This window comes from Chenopodium quinoa, unplaced genomic scaffold, assembly GCF_001683475.1.
Source record: "Chenopodium quinoa cultivar QQ74 unplaced genomic scaffold, ASM168347v1, whole genome shotgun sequence".
Taxonomy (NCBI): domain Eukaryota; kingdom Viridiplantae; phylum Streptophyta; class Magnoliopsida; order Caryophyllales; family Amaranthaceae; genus Chenopodium; species Chenopodium quinoa.
In genome coordinates, this window is record NW_018742204.1 from 20,243,799 (window position 1) to 20,262,392 (window position 18,594).

General features: G+C 34.7%; 2 protein-coding genes across 2 annotated transcripts; both read right to left on the minus strand.

Moving 5' to 3' along the window:
* Positions 1-11,141: 11,141 nt before the first annotated feature.
* LOC110722263 lies at positions 11,142-12,041 on the minus strand. Its single transcript, XM_021901541.1, has 2 exons — positions 11,541-12,041; positions 11,142-11,453 (listed from the first exon to the last, which is right to left on the minus strand). Exons 1-2 carry the CDS (start codon positions 11,916-11,918, stop codon positions 11,364-11,366), a joined length of 468 nt encoding a protein of 155 aa, XP_021757233.1. The 5' UTR covers positions 11,919-12,041; the 3' UTR covers positions 11,142-11,363.
* Positions 12,042-13,582: 1,541 nt separating this feature from the next.
* On the minus strand, positions 13,583-14,454 carry LOC110722270 (nodulin-related protein 1-like). Its single transcript, XM_021901549.1, has one exon. The coding sequence runs from the start codon at positions 14,325-14,327 to the stop codon at positions 13,950-13,952; it is 378 nt and encodes a 125-aa protein (XP_021757241.1). The 5' UTR covers positions 14,328-14,454; the 3' UTR covers positions 13,583-13,949.
* Positions 14,455-18,594: the final 4,140 nt, after the last annotated feature.

Here is an 18,594-nt window from a genome sequence, read left to right on the forward strand (position 1 = left end):
GGAGTACTATGTACGTGATAATACTCAATTTCTACAACACTCGATAAATCACTCGAGCTAGGACTCTTAAGAAACCGCTTGAGCCCGTTTGACACTTGTTTATGTTCTTTTATTTAGGATGGATTATATTCATTTGATTTTTACTTAGGTTAATTTGACTATACTACCAGAGTACCAGTCTATCACTGAGAGAGTGAGGGATAACTCAAGTAATTAGAGCTCCTCTTTTAATTCCAAGAGAACTTGGGATCGATTCTCATCACTAGCCATTGTGGCCCTGCTCAAAATTGGCAAAAAAAATTAACGTAAATGCATCGATTTATGTGTATAAACCTGATTCAATAATGTCGATTAAAAAAAATGTTCGATTGAAGAATTAAGGTTTGCAATTATTATAATTTTAGGAAATAGACATTGAGATTGGGATATGGGCTAGCTAGCTGCTTATTTGGGCTTTTAAAGACCATTTTAATTTTTAATAAAAGGCATAATGGAACACCCATATGACTATTAGACTATATGAGCATTCAATAGACAATAGATCCATCCTTAATGATCTATAAAATGTTTATTTTTTCCATAAATTTTAGTTTCTCCCTTCTTTTTTACTGTCATATTTTGGCTTTTATACTTTTCTAATCATTTTCCTTTGATCAGCATTTGTGAGTTATATGTGAGGAAAAACATATTTATGTGGAATTTGGTTAAAATTGTCTTTAAAAAAAAATACTACTACATACATATCACATGTACCGGGGGAGTTTTTTTTTCTAAAGGTTATACTCAATTTGAAGTATTAGTTAATTTTTAACCAATTCATGTAAATAGTATATTAGCAAAAAATTACTACTCCCACATGTTGAAATAAAAGTGAGACGAATACAAGCAATAATATCTTATTTCTATAATTTTATTAATTGAGATTTAAAGTTATTAATGGTTAAAATTATATTTTGGCAATCATGATAAATGAAACAAGTCAAGTAAAAAAATAACTGAAAAGGTATATATATCACTCAACAATAGCCTCCTAAAGATATTGAACGATAATTTATTTTATTTTTATTTTTTTTTTAAAAAAAGTGATATTTAAGGATAATAGACAACCATAGAAAATATATGGATATGCATACACTATATGATTTAGTTATTTGGTCGGCATACAAGGGCAAAAGAGGTCCTATATTAAAACCAATTAGTGATAGTGGCATTAACTGATTAACTCTTCTACCTAATAAAATAGAATCATCTCTCTTCTTTTTTCAATGTGGGACACTCACAAAAGTCACAAGTGGGTTTACATTGAGTTTCAACACTTTCACTAAGAGTACCCACGACAGTGAGCAAAAATATACTTATGAGCATTTTGGTGAGCAAAAAGCATAAAATACTTCATCCCATCAATGAGCATAAGTTAAAATGCTCGTAACATGAGCAGAATTTTATATGAACAATACTAGTGGGGCAAGGCTGAAATTCATTAATAAAAAATTATTAAATATGAATAAGGTAATGTGTAAGATAGATAAATAATGTGAGTAATCTAAATAAACATTGTTATCCATAACTTAACCATGCAATGGATTTTGTTGGCCAACAAGGCCACACTTTCAATTCTTTCTTATACTACGTAGGTTTTTCTCCTTTATTTATGGGCCGATGATGTAATTTCTCTTATCATCTGTGTGGATGATTTAGATTGGCCCTTTGTTAGAAATTCACTTGATTTTTCTACCCTAATAAATAAAGAGAAAATGATACATCCTCTATCCTATTCTAAAATTGCAATGTAGAAATTAAAGGGGATGCAAATTATATCATTTACTATTTACTACTACTGTTTTTTTAGTCCTGTCTTTTTTTCCTTTTGTTACACATTTTGTAATATGAACATTAGTTCTCATCTTTGATTGAAAGATATTTTTTTACAAGAGGTGTATGCTTAATTGCTCATATAGTCATATTGTTTATTTAATTTTATACTTTAGTGAGAAAAAGAAAGATCTCATTTTACTTCAAGAAAGATCCCTTTTATAAGTAGAAATAGAGACGACGCATATCAATTAGTATTATGTGCATCATGGTCCACCTAGAAATAGGTGCACCACGAACATACTTTTGAACATTTAATAATAAAAAAAAAATTGAACATTTTGCAAAAAATGAATATTTAGTAAAAAAAATGAACACGTCACAATAATTGAACATAAACATGCAATTTTTATGTTCATATTTTATTAAGAAATGTTCATTTTGTATACATTAAATGTTCAGTTTATATTACAAAACTATTGAATTATTACGAGTTAGTTTAAAATTTGTCAATAATTCAAAATTTGCGATTGTTCAGATTTTTTTTACTATATGTTCAAATTTTGGTATTGTTCATATTTTTTTAATAAAAGTTCAAAATTATAGGCGTGGTGCATTGTGATTGTTCAAATTTTTTTACTAAATGTTAAAAAATGGCGATGTTTAGATTTTTAACTAAATGTTTAAAATTCTCGATTGTTCAGATTTTTTTACTAAATGTTCAAAAGTATAGGCATGATGCATTGCAACTGTTCAGATTTTTTAACTAAATGTTCAAAATTTGCGATGTACAAATGTTTCTACTACATGTTCAAAATTTACAATTATTTAAAATTTTTTTTACTAATTATTCAAAAGTATAGGCGTGGTGCATCATGGTGCATCTTAAAATTTGCCCGTTGCATATAATGATACAGTATAACCTTTTATTATGATCAGAAAAGCTTTACTACATATCTACATTACTACTCATACCTCGTTCGGGTTTTTTTTTAGTGGAATAATAGTCCATTGAGCATGAGCCACATGGCATATTTCTATATCCTTGATTCTGTAGAAATTGATCGCACACGTCGCTGTTACAAACTTTTTTTATCCAGCACGTGACTACGCGAGAAGTTGATAATATCTTTGAATTATACGAGTATTTTGCATTTTAATGGTAGAATTTTGATTAATAATATATATAATTAACAATTACATAGAGTATATAATCTTGAATTAGGGTGCATTTTTTTGTTTGAGATCTTTGAATTCAATAGAGCCTATATGTTGATTTGAAACTTATTATTTATTGAACTTGACGGTAGCTTATAAGACTTTAATTTTAATTTATTAAACTTGATTGTAAGAGGTTGAGTAAACTTGAAAAATTAAATGTATGGACCTATTTAAGTGTAAACATAACCTCAATTAGTTAAGGTGAAAAAAACATAATCATCAATCATAATTCATAAAGATAGACTTCAGAAACAAGTTTGTATCCTAAATTTACTCCTACTATATTCAAACTTAAATTTTCATTTTTTTTTTTTTACCAATGTCTAGAATCATACTTCGTATTAGATTTTCTTTTAATCACTTGCCACTTCTTATATAAAATCATAAATTATGATCTTCCTTGGCCCTTGACAAACTTAACTAAAGGGGCTATATATGTTGAGTCCACCTTATATATTTGCTTATATGATCAAAATTTATTTTTCTGATCTGATCTAATTACTTGATTAGAATAATGTTTGACGTTAATTATGTATCCACTTTCATAAAAAAAATTATTATCAAGTGTGGCCTTATTGAGTTTGTATTAAAACGTATTAATATATATTTAACAATAAAAAATTATGAATAAAACAAATTAAACGATAAGGCCTGGCCTGATCAGAACTTATTTCTGTAAAAATTTGATTTGATTTGAACTTTTTTTTTTAGTCTAATTTGAAATAAGCAATAAGGTAATGAAATAAAATGAAATTTAACCAAGCCTAAATATAATTGAGTAGCTATCCTTGAATTTAAGTTAGTTACTTTTTATTTTAGAATACACTCTATTATATGACTATTAGTCATCTACCGATCTATGGAGTATTGGTGAATTAATTAACACATACATCATATGGTTGTTAGCTTGTTATGGGTACGGAGGGAGGATCATCGTACTTTTTGTACGACATTAATATTTGCATGCATATTGTACCCGATTAGAACTAAAAAAAGAATAAAGCTATCCAAGTACTTCAAAACTAGTATTGTGCGATTGTAAGAACGGAGGAATCATCTCATTAAAAACACGAAATTACATGTGCATACATTGCAATTTTGCTAGTAAAGTTACAAGGAGTCGTGGAGTCCTACCCACACGGCCACAAATGCACGAGTCTTTTTTAACGTACCACACAACACAGTTTGTACAACTAAGAAATATTAAGACGAGATTTTAACAATTCCCCGTAAAATGAGATAAATTTAAAAAATGATCGATCACTTGAAGAGACCTTTAGCCTTGTCCATCAAACTCTCCTCTGGTGGTGGAGGAGTGGGTTTAACAAAGTCCCCGGCCTTGTTAAGAGCATCTCCAACGGTATTCTTGGTGTTTTCAGCCATTTCTCCGGCTGATTTGGAAATCTTAGCCGTGTCAATCTTGTCGGTTTGTGTGGTGACCGTTGTTTTCACCGTCTCCCCGGCATCCTTGGCGCCATCTACTATGTTAGTCATGGTGGTTTTTTCAGCCATTGCTAAATGTATGAGAATGTTTGGCTAAGGATTTACGAGTGATTTTTAGTATTAGAAAGTTTTGGTTGTTTTGTAATATGTTAGACGTTGGAAATGGTTGGGGTTTTATAGGGGTTGTGTAACGAGTATAGTGGATGTATAATTGAGATATTTTTTTAACAAAGTTCATATTTTGTTGGCAATATTCATTAAAGTTTTTTGGTGGCGTTGAAATTTGGGCCCATCGTCGTGGAGGGTTATATCTTTACAATGCTAAAGCTATTGCCGACATACACGATGAATATCACGAGTTTACAAATAAAGGGAAAATTATAATTTTGGCATTATCTTGAATTTAAATGACAAATATGATGATTAACGTATAGTAAGAGACTTTTTTTTTTATTTAATTGAGATTAAATGTAAGTGTCAGATTGAGATTTAAACTTGTAACCCTTTTGTTATTGTGCTGGTTCTTAATTTCAGTCTAATAACCAATTCAATTGAAATATTAAATCGATAAATATCACTTGATTACTTACATTTAGAGTTTTAGACCTTTGAGTATGTGAGAACTGTGAAACAAAAACTTTACAACGAAATAAAATCGAAGGTTGTTATTTGAATTATGAGTATATATATCTTGTATTTGGAAATTTGAGTGGAGATATGTTGTTATTTGAGTAGCGTGATTAATCTCATGTAAAAGGGGTGAATTATATTGTATTAACTATTTACTTTTTTAGTTCGCCACTAGCTAGATGGAATAGACTAAGGGGTCGTTTGTTTAGGGGTATTCATCAAAGGAAATGGAAATCAACTGCTTCGATTCCCTTTGTTGTTGTCTGTTAGACACATTTTTTATTTCCTTTACCCTTTCCATTACCCCAAATCCTTCAAACTTGATTCCCCAACCCCCCTAGACTTTTTCTATTCCCTTTCCTTAGCCACCCCTCCACCACCACACCCACACTAGCCACCACCCTTTTACCTTACCCCCACCACCCAACTGTCACCCAGTCGCACCTTCACCTCCACTGCCATCGCCGCCCCTTCCCCGACCATGGCCGTCCATCGATAAGCCCTCCCCTCCCCTAAAAACCTCCCCCCACTGCGCAAATAACTCATTTATTTAACTTTCCAGCCACCACCCGACCATCCTGCTGCCTAGCCACCACCCAACTACCCTCACCGCAACTCATCTTTCTCTCGTCGCCCTTCTTCGCCGCCCAAAAACCCCTCCCCTCCCCTCCCCTTACCTCGAAAAACCCTAGAAATCTCGATCTCCTCCCTGTAAAAACCGTCGACCACCCTCGAAACTCTAGCCGACGGTTTGTACATGGAGAAAGAAGGGCGGTTTTTACAGGGAGGATGAGGGATTTCTGGGGTTTTTTCGAGGGTAGGGGAAGGTTTTTGGGGGAAGAATGGGGTTTTTGGCTATGAGCGTGACTAGGTGGTGGCCGGGTGGTTGGTTGGCCGGGTGGTAGCTGGAAATAACAAGAAATGAGTTGTTTATGTGGCTATGTGGTGATGGATTGGTGGCTCCATTCCTTTTATTTTTTATAAAACAAACAACATACTATATGGAATGGTTTTTCATTCCATTCTCTTTGAATTCCTTTGTTCATTCCATTTCATTTACCCTGTGCAAACCAAACGACCCTTAATAACTTTGGATATGTCTGCATAAATTCTTTTGAAATATTGCTCCTTCTAGAGTTCTAATCTACCTTTTCATCTCACTTTGATTTACCTCAAAAAAAACAAAAAAAAAGGACGAAAAGATTAAAGAGAGCATCATTGTATCACTTTGACGTATTGTGTAACATTTCCACCCGTCATTCACTATTAAAAAAACAACAATTTTTTGGTACAGCAGGCCACATCATGCGGCAGGGATTACTCAAGTTTTTTTTGTTAGAGGTTACCTGGGGTTTTTAGCCATGGGTTACTTGAGTTTTTCAGTCAGGGGTTATTTGAGTTACTTGGTCAAGGATTACTTGAGTTTTTCGGTCAAGGGTTACTTGAGTTACTCGGTCAGGGGTTACTTGAGAGGTTCAGACAGGGTTACTCGAGGGATTCAATCAATTAAGGGTTACTTAGTCAGGGGTTACTCGAGGGATTCAATCAATTAAGGGTTACTTAGTCAGGGTTTACCCGAGTTTCTCGGTCAGGAGTTACTTGAGTTTCTCGGATAGGCTGCTATCAAAAACTTGTGTTGAGTAACCCCAACAACTCGAGTAACCCATGACTGAAAAACTCGAGTAACCCCTGACCGAGAAACTCAAGTAACCCTAGAAAGTCAAGTAGCCCCTGCGAGAGAAACTCAAGTAACCCTTGCCGCACGGTACAACAGGTCGCATGTAAAAATTTGTGTTAAAAAAGAGAAAAAGTAAATGATATCTTAGATTCTTAGGGATTACTTTACTAGTTTAGAGCTATTAATTTGACGCATGAGAATATTTAAGATAAAAGACAAAGGATAATTTTTTTTTTTTAAGGATAATTGACTCTGATCACACCTCAACTCCCTCACAGAGTTTTGACTCGGTATTTACGGGTCAGACACTTTAAAAATGAGGGGAAAGGATAAGGTTGGAAGGTATAATCCTTACGCTTAATCCTTACGTAAGCGTAAGGGATAATTTGGAGTGTAGTAGTGTAGTGTCAACTGCCAAGTCTCAAGTGTGGTAGTTATACGAATAAGATTTTACTCTTTTTTTTTTTTGACAAACAAGATTTTACTTCCTTTATCTTAACAAGTGGGCCATTGGGCCGTACTGCTAAGAGGCTCACAGCCCATTCCACTTGGATTCGCGCGCTTCAAGAGCCCAATGTATGGTTCGCCTCATTCATCAAGTCACCATCATCATCTATTACAAGTATGCTATTCATCATGATAATTGAGTTGAATTTAATTTGTCAAATCATCTACTCCATTAATTTCTTCAATTCAACTTCTTCAATTATCATAAATTATCATGAGATATGAGTACCAATCTACCAAAAAAATTAATCGTAATAAATACCACACATTGATTTTTGTAATATCCATAAACAAAAGTTGAGAATAAGAAATACTTGTCATACTATAAGCAATAAAACAATAATTACTTATCTTTTGTTGCGTGAATGAAACTAACAGTAGTAGTATCTTAGCAAACCACTGACCTAAAAGACTATTTCGTGCTACCTTTCGGTGCAGTAGACGTGATGTAGTTGCCCTGGCCTCCAGGATAAGCATGGCATCGGAGTTTATGTGCACTTACAAACCCAACTGGAATTTAGAATACTTACCCAGAAAACAGAAAAGATTAAAACCCGTGTTTGGCAATTTTAGAGAATAGAGAAAGTGATTGTTGTTGTGTGTTTTTGCTTGAAGAAGAACCGAATATATATTTATAAGCAAAAGTGGAAACGGCTAACAAAAAAGAAGGAAAGTACTTAGCCAAAAAAACCGTCCAAATTAACTAAGTCAATCAAGAGAAATGATCAAGGGAGTGTAAGAGTCAGCTATATAATCAAGGAATTAGAGACTGAATAGATCCCCAACAGTCAGAAAATCTCAACAGTCAAAACCGTGATAAAAGCTAAGCAATATTCCGTCAACAAAGAAAGAAAATAAATTCTCTCCAAAAAGATAGAAGGCCCCACTAGTACAAAATTAGGTTTTTATAGCACTTTTTTTCTTATAGCGGTTTTGTTAGTTATGCTATAAAAGATATCATAATCACCTTATAGCGGTTATTAATAAACGTTATTAGTTTTTATTTTTTTGAATGGAATAGGGAAGGGTGATTTCATTAAATAATAATAATAATTCGACACTTACAATCATTCCTTAAAAGATCTAAATTCTCAATACAAGAATTAAACACCGCTAAACTATTAGCATCGCTTCTGAACTGCTCCATGATAGTTTTAGATGCCTTTACATTGTTTTTGACGGAACTCTATTGATGTATAGTCACAAAAATGATAAAACTTGATTGATCATCAAGATCTACAAATTTGCAAGACGAATCTTCTAAATTTGCACCCTTATACCAACATGCCTGCAATTTCACAAATTTTCAAGACAAATCTTTCAAATTTGTATTCCTGTACACACGAAAAATAAACAAACAAACAATACTAAACATCCCACCATTAGGGAACTGACTAAACCCTACATGGAGGGACTGAATACAATCACCATATTGTTGGTAATCTTTATTGTCAAAAAACATAATCTTTTTTATCAGTGGTAGCCCCTAAGTTTTACTATGGTGGGTAGGTTTGAAGAGAGAGAACATAGAGAGTTTTTTTTTATTTTATTTTTTATTTTTTTTTATCAATTGTTTAATTATAAAATGTAAAATTATTTGGGTAAGTCTTGTATGTGGTTAGCCACATAGTGTGACCATATTTGTTTATAAGAATAATCTTGAATCAGTGGTTTATATCCAATTATCCATTATCCGGGTGGTGGCTATGAAAGGTAGGGTGGCGGCCTGAGCGAGTGAGCGTAGAAAGATAAGGGGAGGAATTTAGGGTTTTTACTTTAGTGAGAGATTGAAATTTGAATGTGAGTAGGGTGTTTGTTTGATTATTAATTTGTTTTAGGGATATTCATTTTTTAAAAAATATACTCCGTATCTAATTTCAATATTTATCGTTTAAATTATCAAATATTGGCTCGGATATCCAATATTATTCGGATATCGATTATCCGAAAATTTTAAAACCAACATCCGAAATTGTATCCTATACGAAATGAAAACTCAAATCGGATATCCTAAAATTCGGATCAATTATTGCGGATTTTGGATTTTCGGATTGTTGTGTACAAGCCTAGCTAGCAATAACCACACGGCCACAAATGCACACGACTACAAATGCACGAGTCTTTTTTTAACGTACCACAACCACATTTTGCAATAACAAGAACGTACAACTAACAACATATATTAAGACGAGATCTTAACAATTTCCCTTGAAATGGGATAAATTTAAAAAATGATCAATCACTTGAAGAGACCTTTAGCCTTGTCCATCAAACTCTCCTCTGGTGGTGGAGGAGCGGGTTTAACAAAATCCCCGGCCTTGTTAAGAGCATCTCCAACGGTGTTCTTGATGTTTTCAGCCATTTCTCCGGCAGATTTGGAAATTTGAGCCGTGTCAATCTTGTCAGTCTGTTGGGTGACGGTTGTTTTCACTGTCTCCCCGGCATTCTTGGCACCATCTACTATGTTAGTCATGGTTGTTTTCTCAGCCATTGCTTAGTATGAGAATATTTGGCTAAGGTTTTACGGGTGTGATTTTTTTTTTTTTTTTTTTTTTTGTAGTAGAAAGTTTTGGTTGTTTTGTATTATGTTAGACGTTGGGGTTTTATAGGGGTTGTGTAACGAGTAATGTGGATGTATGGTTGAGATATTTTGTTGGCAATATTCATTGAAGTTTTGTGGTGGCGTTGAATTTTGGGCCCATCGTTATGGAGAGCTATATCTTTACACTGCTAAAGCTATTGCCGACATACACAATGAAATATCACGACTTTCACGAGTTTACAAATAAAGGAAAAATTATAATTTTGGCATTATCTTGAATTAAAATGAAAATTGTGATACCTAACGCAAGAGATTACAAATAAGTGAATGACATTCTTGTTATTACACTAGCTCTTAATTTCATGTCTAAGTAACCAACTTAATTGTAAGATTAAACTTATAACTTTATAAGTATCACTTTATAAGTAACCAACACCTTTGAGTATGTGAGCAGTGTAAAACAAAACTTTACAACAAAATAAAATCAAAGGTTGTAAATTGAATTGATTACAACGAAATAAAATCAAAGGTTTTAGTTTGAATTATTAGTACAGTATATATCTTAGTTTTGGACCAGAGATATGTTGTTATTTGAATAGTGTGATTAAGGGGTGGATTATTGTATTGTAAATTTGTAAGTTGTAACTCTTTATAAGTTACTAGCTAAATAACTTTGGATATGTTTGCATAAATCTGTTTCTTCAAAAAATATTGCTGCTTTAAAAGTTCTAATCGATTGTTTCATCTCTCTTTGATTTATCTCTCACAAAAAAATTCAAATAAAAAGACGAAAAAAAAATTAGAGAAAGATCATTGTATCACTTTAACATATTGTGTAACATTTCCACCGGCCATTCCACTGTTAAAAAAAAAGAGAGAAAATGATATATTAGATTCTTAGGGATTACTATACAAGTTTAGCGCTATTAATCCGATATATGAGAATATTTAAGAGAAAAGACAAGAGGTAGTTTGGAGTGTAGTAGTGTAGGGTCAACGGTCAACTTGTCAAGTGTGGTAGTTATACATACTTGTAGTATATCTTAACAAGTGGGCCATTGGGCCGTGTTGCTCACAGGCTCACAGCCCATTCCAGATTCCACTTGGATTCGCGCGCTTCAAGAGCCCAATGTATGGTTCCGCCTCATTCATCAAGTCACCATCATCATCTATTATGCTAGCTATTCATGATTTTAAAATCGTTACAAGTCATTTTTTTTTTTTACAGTGGATAAAAAGTCAAATGTTATACTTCGTATTACATATATTAAAACACATGTATGACAGAGATCAGGTAAAAAATCAAAATAGACGGAAGAAAACATGTCCTTAGATATATTACATGAACAAAAACAACAATTTTACACACTAAAGAAAGCCTACAAATTTACAAAGTAAATAAAAATAACACACAACTAACAACATTTTTTTGTAGTGTTTTTGACAACTATACAACATCGATCGTTTATAACTAGATTGTTCTCCATGAAATCCAGTATGTAATAACAAATAAAAATGATGAAACAATGATTACTTGAATAATCCTTTAGCTTTATTGATCAAACCTCCAACACCACCATTCTTTTCACCACCTTCTGCAGCCGCAGCAGCAGACTCAGCCTTCTTCTCAGCACCCTCGGCTGCTACAACAACAGACTCGGCGGCCTTCTTTTCAGCACCCTCGGCTACAACAACAGACTCGGCGGCCTTCTTTTCAGCACCCTCGGCTGCTACAACAACAGACTCGGCGGCCTTCTTTTCAGCACCCTCGGCTGCTACAACAACAGACTCGGCGGCCTTCTTTTCAGCACCCTCGGCTGCTACAACAACAGACTCGGCGGCCTTCTTTTCAGCACCCTCAGCTGTTACAACAGACTCGGCCTTCTCGGGTTGATCAGAGGGGGAGTGAAGCTGGTGTAGATAATCCTCAGCTTTGCCAACATAATGTCCAACACCGCTATCTCCGTCGGGCTTACCGTAGGTCTTGGCAGCATTTATAACATCTGTAGCAGCTCCGGATACCTGAACCTTGGCACTTGCCATCAACTCAGATGGGGTTTGGCTTTTGGGAGTTTCTTCTGCCATACTAAAGTTTTACGTATTATTTAACAATTTAGATGTAATTATTTTGTTGGAAGTTTTAGATGATGTTAGCTTAGAAATGGCTAGGAATTTAAAGGGGTTGAGGATATGATCATATACGAGTATTATATAAATGATGTGTAGGATTAGATATTTTCTATCGTTATAATAAAGTTTGTAAGGTGGTGTTTAATCATGGGCCCATTGAGATGATTAAACTCTTAAGAATTAAGAGTTTTTAATATGTTTTAAGTCATTGCCGACATGATAAATTATAGAGTAGGCTTAGGGTATGTTCTTATTTCACTTTAATTTCAATTCAGCTCTAATCACTTTAATTCACTTCAGTTTAGCTTAGTTCAATTCAGTAAATGTGACTGGCCTAAATGTATTGTACGAGTATAAAATTAGAGTTCTATTATTCATTTTGTGTTTTGACATGAATATTACTGATATTGATTGAAATATATAGTATTATACTATACTCAAGTACTCCAATCCACTAATAATTTACTTAAATATTCACTATAAGTAAAGAATAGATGATTGAATAGTAAGAGATCAAGATATCTAAAAGTGGCAAATTGTAAGAGTTGTGTGCTTCGCACATTATTAGGAGTAAATACAAGTTGATATCAGATATCAACAAAACTTGTTAATATATAGGCTAATTTTGTAAATTTAGCTACCACACCAAGGATAATATTGTAATTTTAGCAACCACACCCCCTTTCTCTCCCCTCTATCACCACCGTGTGCAACCTCTACTACCACCCACAACACCACCTTTACCTTCACGAATCGACCCCTGCCGACCACCGATCGACCCCAGCCGACCATCACACGGTCGCCACACCAACATTCGACCGTCGCACCACCACTAGCTACCACCCACAACACCACCTTTAGCTTCACTAGCCTTTACGAATCGACCCCAGCTGACCACCACAGGCCGCTGCACCAACATTCGACCGCCGCAACACCACTAAGCTAGTACGAGCAAATCCCTGAAGGATTTGTATGGCCCCAATTTTCTAAATTGCTACTAGGTTTCGTTTTTTTGGCCGGCCGGCCGCTGTAGATCCGTGTATATATGTGGTCGACCTTGGGTATGGGAATGGAGGAGAGAGAAGGAAGTAGTGGCCACGGGAATGGAGGAGAGAAAAACAAAATTTGGTCATGTGAGAGGAGGAGAGAGAAAAATTGGTGATATTAACAAAATTTTGTTGATATCAGATATCAACTAGTGGGTCTGGCTCAATGAAGGATAGGATCTTGTTATATACCGTATATATTGATACTTAATTTGAATATATAAAAGAAATAAGACAAACATAGAAGAATAAAAGGATTTTACTTTACTATCTTGTTATGCATCAAATGTAAGAAGTAGTTTATTTTACTAAACTTGCTTTAACGTATTAATTAAATTAGTTGGTCGATTGGTCAGTTTATATTATAATTTAATTTGATTCATGTCATCATTGATTAAGTTAAGCCGATGTAAAATCGGGTGTTCTGATCTTTATAATCTCAAGCTAAGTATAATTATGTAAAAGATCGATAACATCGATCATGATTCATGACTACTTTGCCCATTTTTTGTATTTTTATATAAAAATAGTAGTGTAATTCGATCAAATAATGATAATTAACAACTCAAGTCATGACGTACCACATTAAAAATAATATTTCCTTACGTAATATGTTGAAAACGTACAATATTACAACTAATTTAACTTACAAAGAGTAGTACGGTTTTTTTTTTCCACTAATATACAAATCTAGTGTATCACTACATCACACAAACACAAACAAATTACATTACTTTAATTTACACAACCACACCACAAACATTTTTTCCTTTCCTTTAATTTGTTTTTCTATTTAAACAACGTACCACCACAACGACAACAAAAACGTACAATAACTAACAATTACTCCGTAACAAACAGGATATACTAGAAGAATTTATTCAATATCCCATAAAATTAAGCAAACTTATTGATTATAATTAATATGATCACCCGTTGATCACTTGAAAAGTCCTTTAGCCATATCCATCAAACCACCACCACTAGACTCCTTCTTTTCACCACTCTCCGGCACCGCCGACTCCGCCTTCTTTTCACCACCCTCCACCGCAGCACCACCGTGTTCTCCATGAAGGTTATGGAGATAACCTTCCGCCTTACCAACATACTGTCCAACACCGCTATTATCATCGAGCTTCCCATACGTCTTAGCAGCTTCTAGAACATCTTCAGCAGCTTCCGAGACCTTAGTCTTATCAATCTTATCAGTCTGGTTGGAGCAGGCAAACTGCGCCGCCTCGGCTACGATCTTGGCGCTCCCCATCAGATCGGATGTTGATGATGGTGCACTGTGGGTATTAGTAGCTTCTTCAGCCATAATGAACAAAATATGAGTGAGGAATAAATAATAAAGTGGGCTAAGTTTAGAGAATGAATGAACTTTTTTTGTGTAGGTTGTTTGTTTTGGTTTATGAGATGTTAGAAAAATAGTAGGGGATTTAAAGGGGTTAAGGAATGTGGAGTATAGTGGATAAATGTATGATTGAGATATTTTATTTTGGAAAAATTATGGTGGTGTTTAAAATGGGGCCCATATTTGAGGAGTAAACTTATTGCTTTGCCAAGTTGTTACCGACACAACCATAAGTTTAATGCAATTACGTATGCAGCCTTTGATTTAAGGTGCTACGTGCCTATTTCTTCTTGATTTTGCTAATGACTAACTGTTTACTCATAAGAGTTGAGAGGGACTGAGGCTATTCCTTGGACAATTCGAAGGAAAGTATATGTGAGTATGGCCGTGTTGCGTAGAAACCAGAAAATAATAATATTAATATTAAAATTAATTGATGGTCGGTTAATATAGATGTAACACTTAAAAAGAAATAAAAGGATCAGAGTGTATGTTAGTTAAAATATTTATAATCGATGTTACTCTTTATACTTAGGTGTATGTTAGTCAAACTACAAGTATATCCGAATATGGAATATCCCTTACCAAAATGGTACAATTAAGCTTTCTCCTATGTACTTGCTTTACTCTTTGTATCACGCAAATTTTGTCACTGTCGACCCTCTTCAATCTTCATGAATAATTATCTAAGCCCATGCTTAGTGCCCACCATCCACCAATCACGGACCATATCAATAATCGAGTCACTATTATTTTCACGGGTATATTGGCTTGCTTTGTTACTTTTCTAAAGTTGCTTGCGACTTGCGATTCGATCTTACGAGCATGAGCCTATTTGATGGTTCCATAAATAGGAATTCCTTGTGAACCAATTTGATTATTCCATGGAAGAATCACTTCCCCTTTACTACACATTGTAAATAATTATAAAATGTTCAAGTTTATAAACAAACATTAACTTATTTGTGGAAATGAGCAACAAATTAAAATCACGGTATTCAAGTTCGATTCGTTTATTAAACATCATTATTGAGAATAAGGGAATTGAATTCTTCCTAATAGTGTGGCCGCGTAGCATGTAGCATGTAGCATGTAGGGACTCTATCACTGTTAACAATCTTTAACTACATATAAAATTTCGTCTACTTCATTTTTTTTCCTCAACCCCATTAGAAAAAAAGAGAACACTAAGAGCATTTACATTTGCTAAGAAAGGGCAAGGATCAATTGCTTTTCAGTTGTCTAATTAATTAAAGTGACTTGTTGTCAACCACGGAATTGGTGCTTAGGCGCACAGATTGCAAAAAATCAATCAAAAACTACTCGGCTACTCAAATGTGTCCCAATTGCCTTATTTAAGTCCCAGGCTTGTGTAGTTTGATTTATGATTCAAGAAATACCAAAAGCCCAATTGACATGATCCTATAATAATAATAATAATAATCCTATCCTCAATCTCAAATTGACCAAGAAAAATGACCTTGTATAACTATATTATTTTATACTCTATCCTAGGTTATGATAATACAACGAATTTTCTTCAAAACGTAACACATTCATCAATCATACAATTGAAACTGTAGGTAGAGAGACTGTAAAATCAGAAAAATATAGATTGAAGTGTGGGCCGAATTTATTTAATGTAGGTGAAAAGTTGTGACGTGTTTAGAACACTGTCTTAGAAGCAAAATTCGCCCCGACTATGGTGCAATCGGAGATGGCGTTGCCCCCCAAGATTTAACACAGCGATCTCTCTTAATGTGCACTCAAAAAGAGAGATTAGGAACTCACAATATGCTCACAACGAATTTAGAGGAAAACTGGAAGAATAGAGAGAGAGAAAGGAGAAAGTTTTTTTTGTGTGTTTTCAAAAGCCACGGAAATCAGTTTTTTTATAGAGGAAGAAGATCGTAACTGATGGAGAAAATCAAGGCACAAAATAAATCGTGAGAGTAAAATCAGGGACAGTTACAAACGTTTAAAAAACTGAGTCAAAAGTCGTTGCGGGCTTCGTAACTGAACGATCTCATAAAACTGGAACGTCAGTTACGACTCGGCCCAAAAAGGTAGCCCCACCACACCGTGCCACGAACACGAACCGAACCGGCCGGACGGCGGCGGCGGCGCGCGTGGGGATGCCCCTTTCTAGCCCACAACAATAGGGAAAGCACTTCAAACATCAAAACACAAACACACATATTTAAACCAAGTAAACCTTCCTTATCCCACCAATGTGGGACAAAGAGTTTTCCTCAAAAAATAAGAAACCTTCCTTTGCATTATTTCCAACAATCCCCCACAAATGCGAAGGACTTACTCAACTTAGAAATTAGATCCTAATAACACATATCTTACCTTAAACCTTGTGAGTTCCACGATAAAAATCAACCACTAGTATTGGCCATTAAACTTGGGATGCTCATGAGTGCTTTAGAAAGACTGCCCAAGTCTTTCATAGAAGGTGTCCAGACCTTCACACCCATGTAGGTGATTTCATCAAGTATATCACATAGACCACCCAAACCCTGGGATATGAAATCATTAAGAACCTTTGCTCAACCTCACATTATCAAAGCGGTGAATTCATCAATTCCATCTCATTAGGACCACCCAAATCCTGGGCTATGAATTCATTAAAAGCTAAAAGCTTAACCTTACTAAATGTACAGGTCATAGGAATAGGAAGTGTACAATTATGAGTCTTTCCATGGTTTCGTTAGTCCACATGAATCCTTGTGTGAACAAGGTCGGGTATCCACCATGAATTCCTCAACTAACGGGCTTTAGACCCATTCCCCTTGACGTATCAAGGACAAGTCTTCTATTTAGTCCTTTAGTTAATGGATCTGCTAGATTCCTCTCAGATCTTACATATTCCATAGTGATAACACCACTTACTATTAAAGTCCTCACAGACTCATGTCTCACATGAATGTGCCTCTTTTTTCCATTGTAAGCACTGTTTTTGGCAACACAAATTGTTGAGGGTAAAAATACCTCGTATACGTGGACCAATCCCATAGTGACACGTGGCCCAGTTATAGGGTGACACGTGTCACCACGGGAAGATGCCACGCAATCCAGAGTTCTTAAGGTCTCAGGCCAATCCCATAGTGACACGTGGCCCAGTTAAAGGGTGACACGTGTCACCACGGGAAGATGTCATGTGTTTAGGCAATAAGGAGTTTTAAAAGGCACAACATCATAACTATTAAATTTCTTTAACACTTTTTCCACATAATGAGATTGAGACAAGGAGAAACCATTATTAGTTTTAGTAACTTTAACACCCAAAATAACATCAGTTTCACTTAAGTCTTTCATCTCAAACTGAGAGGAAAGAAATTCTTTAGTTTCATTAATAACATCAATATGTGTACCAAAAATCAACATATCATCTACATATAAGCAGACAATTACACAATCAGATCCAAACAATTTTGAGTACACACACGTATCAGCACGGTTTGCTACAAACCCAAAACTGAGTATGGTTTTATGAAATTTTTCATACCATTGTTTTGGGGCTTGTTTTAATCCATACAAAGATTTCTTTAACTTACACACTTTTTGTTCCTGTCCGGGAACCACAAACCCTGGAGGTTGAACCATATAAATTTTCTCCTCTAAGTCGCCATTTAAAAAAGCAGTTTTTACATCAATTTGATGCACAATCAGATTATAGCTAGAAGCTAATGCAAGTAAAGCACGTATAGTGGCGATCTTAGTCACAGGTGAGTAAGTGTAAAAGAAATCAACACCAAATTTTTGTGTGAACCCTTTAATCACTAGTCTTGCTTTATACCTTTCAACAGTACCATCAGTTCTAAGTTTTATTTTAAAGATCCACTTACAACCAATGGCCTTACTACCTTTAGGTAAATCAACTAGTTCCCACGTATGATTGGACATGATGGACTCTATTTCACTATTAACAGCTTCTTTCCAAAAACTAGCATCAATTGAACTCATGGCCTCTTCAAATGTTTTAGGCTCATCATCAAACAAGTGATAACATACAACAAGTTCATCTAATTCATCAACATCATTGAGTTCAGTTAAGAAAGTAGTCAAAAAATCAGGACCGAAGCTAGTCTCAGTTCTACGTCTCTTACTTTTCCTAGGCTGTACAACATCATCATTTTGAACAACAGGAGAAGGAACAGGCATAGAAGAGGGTGAAGAAGCAGGAATATCCACATCATGAGATACATTGTTTTTCTTCAAGGGA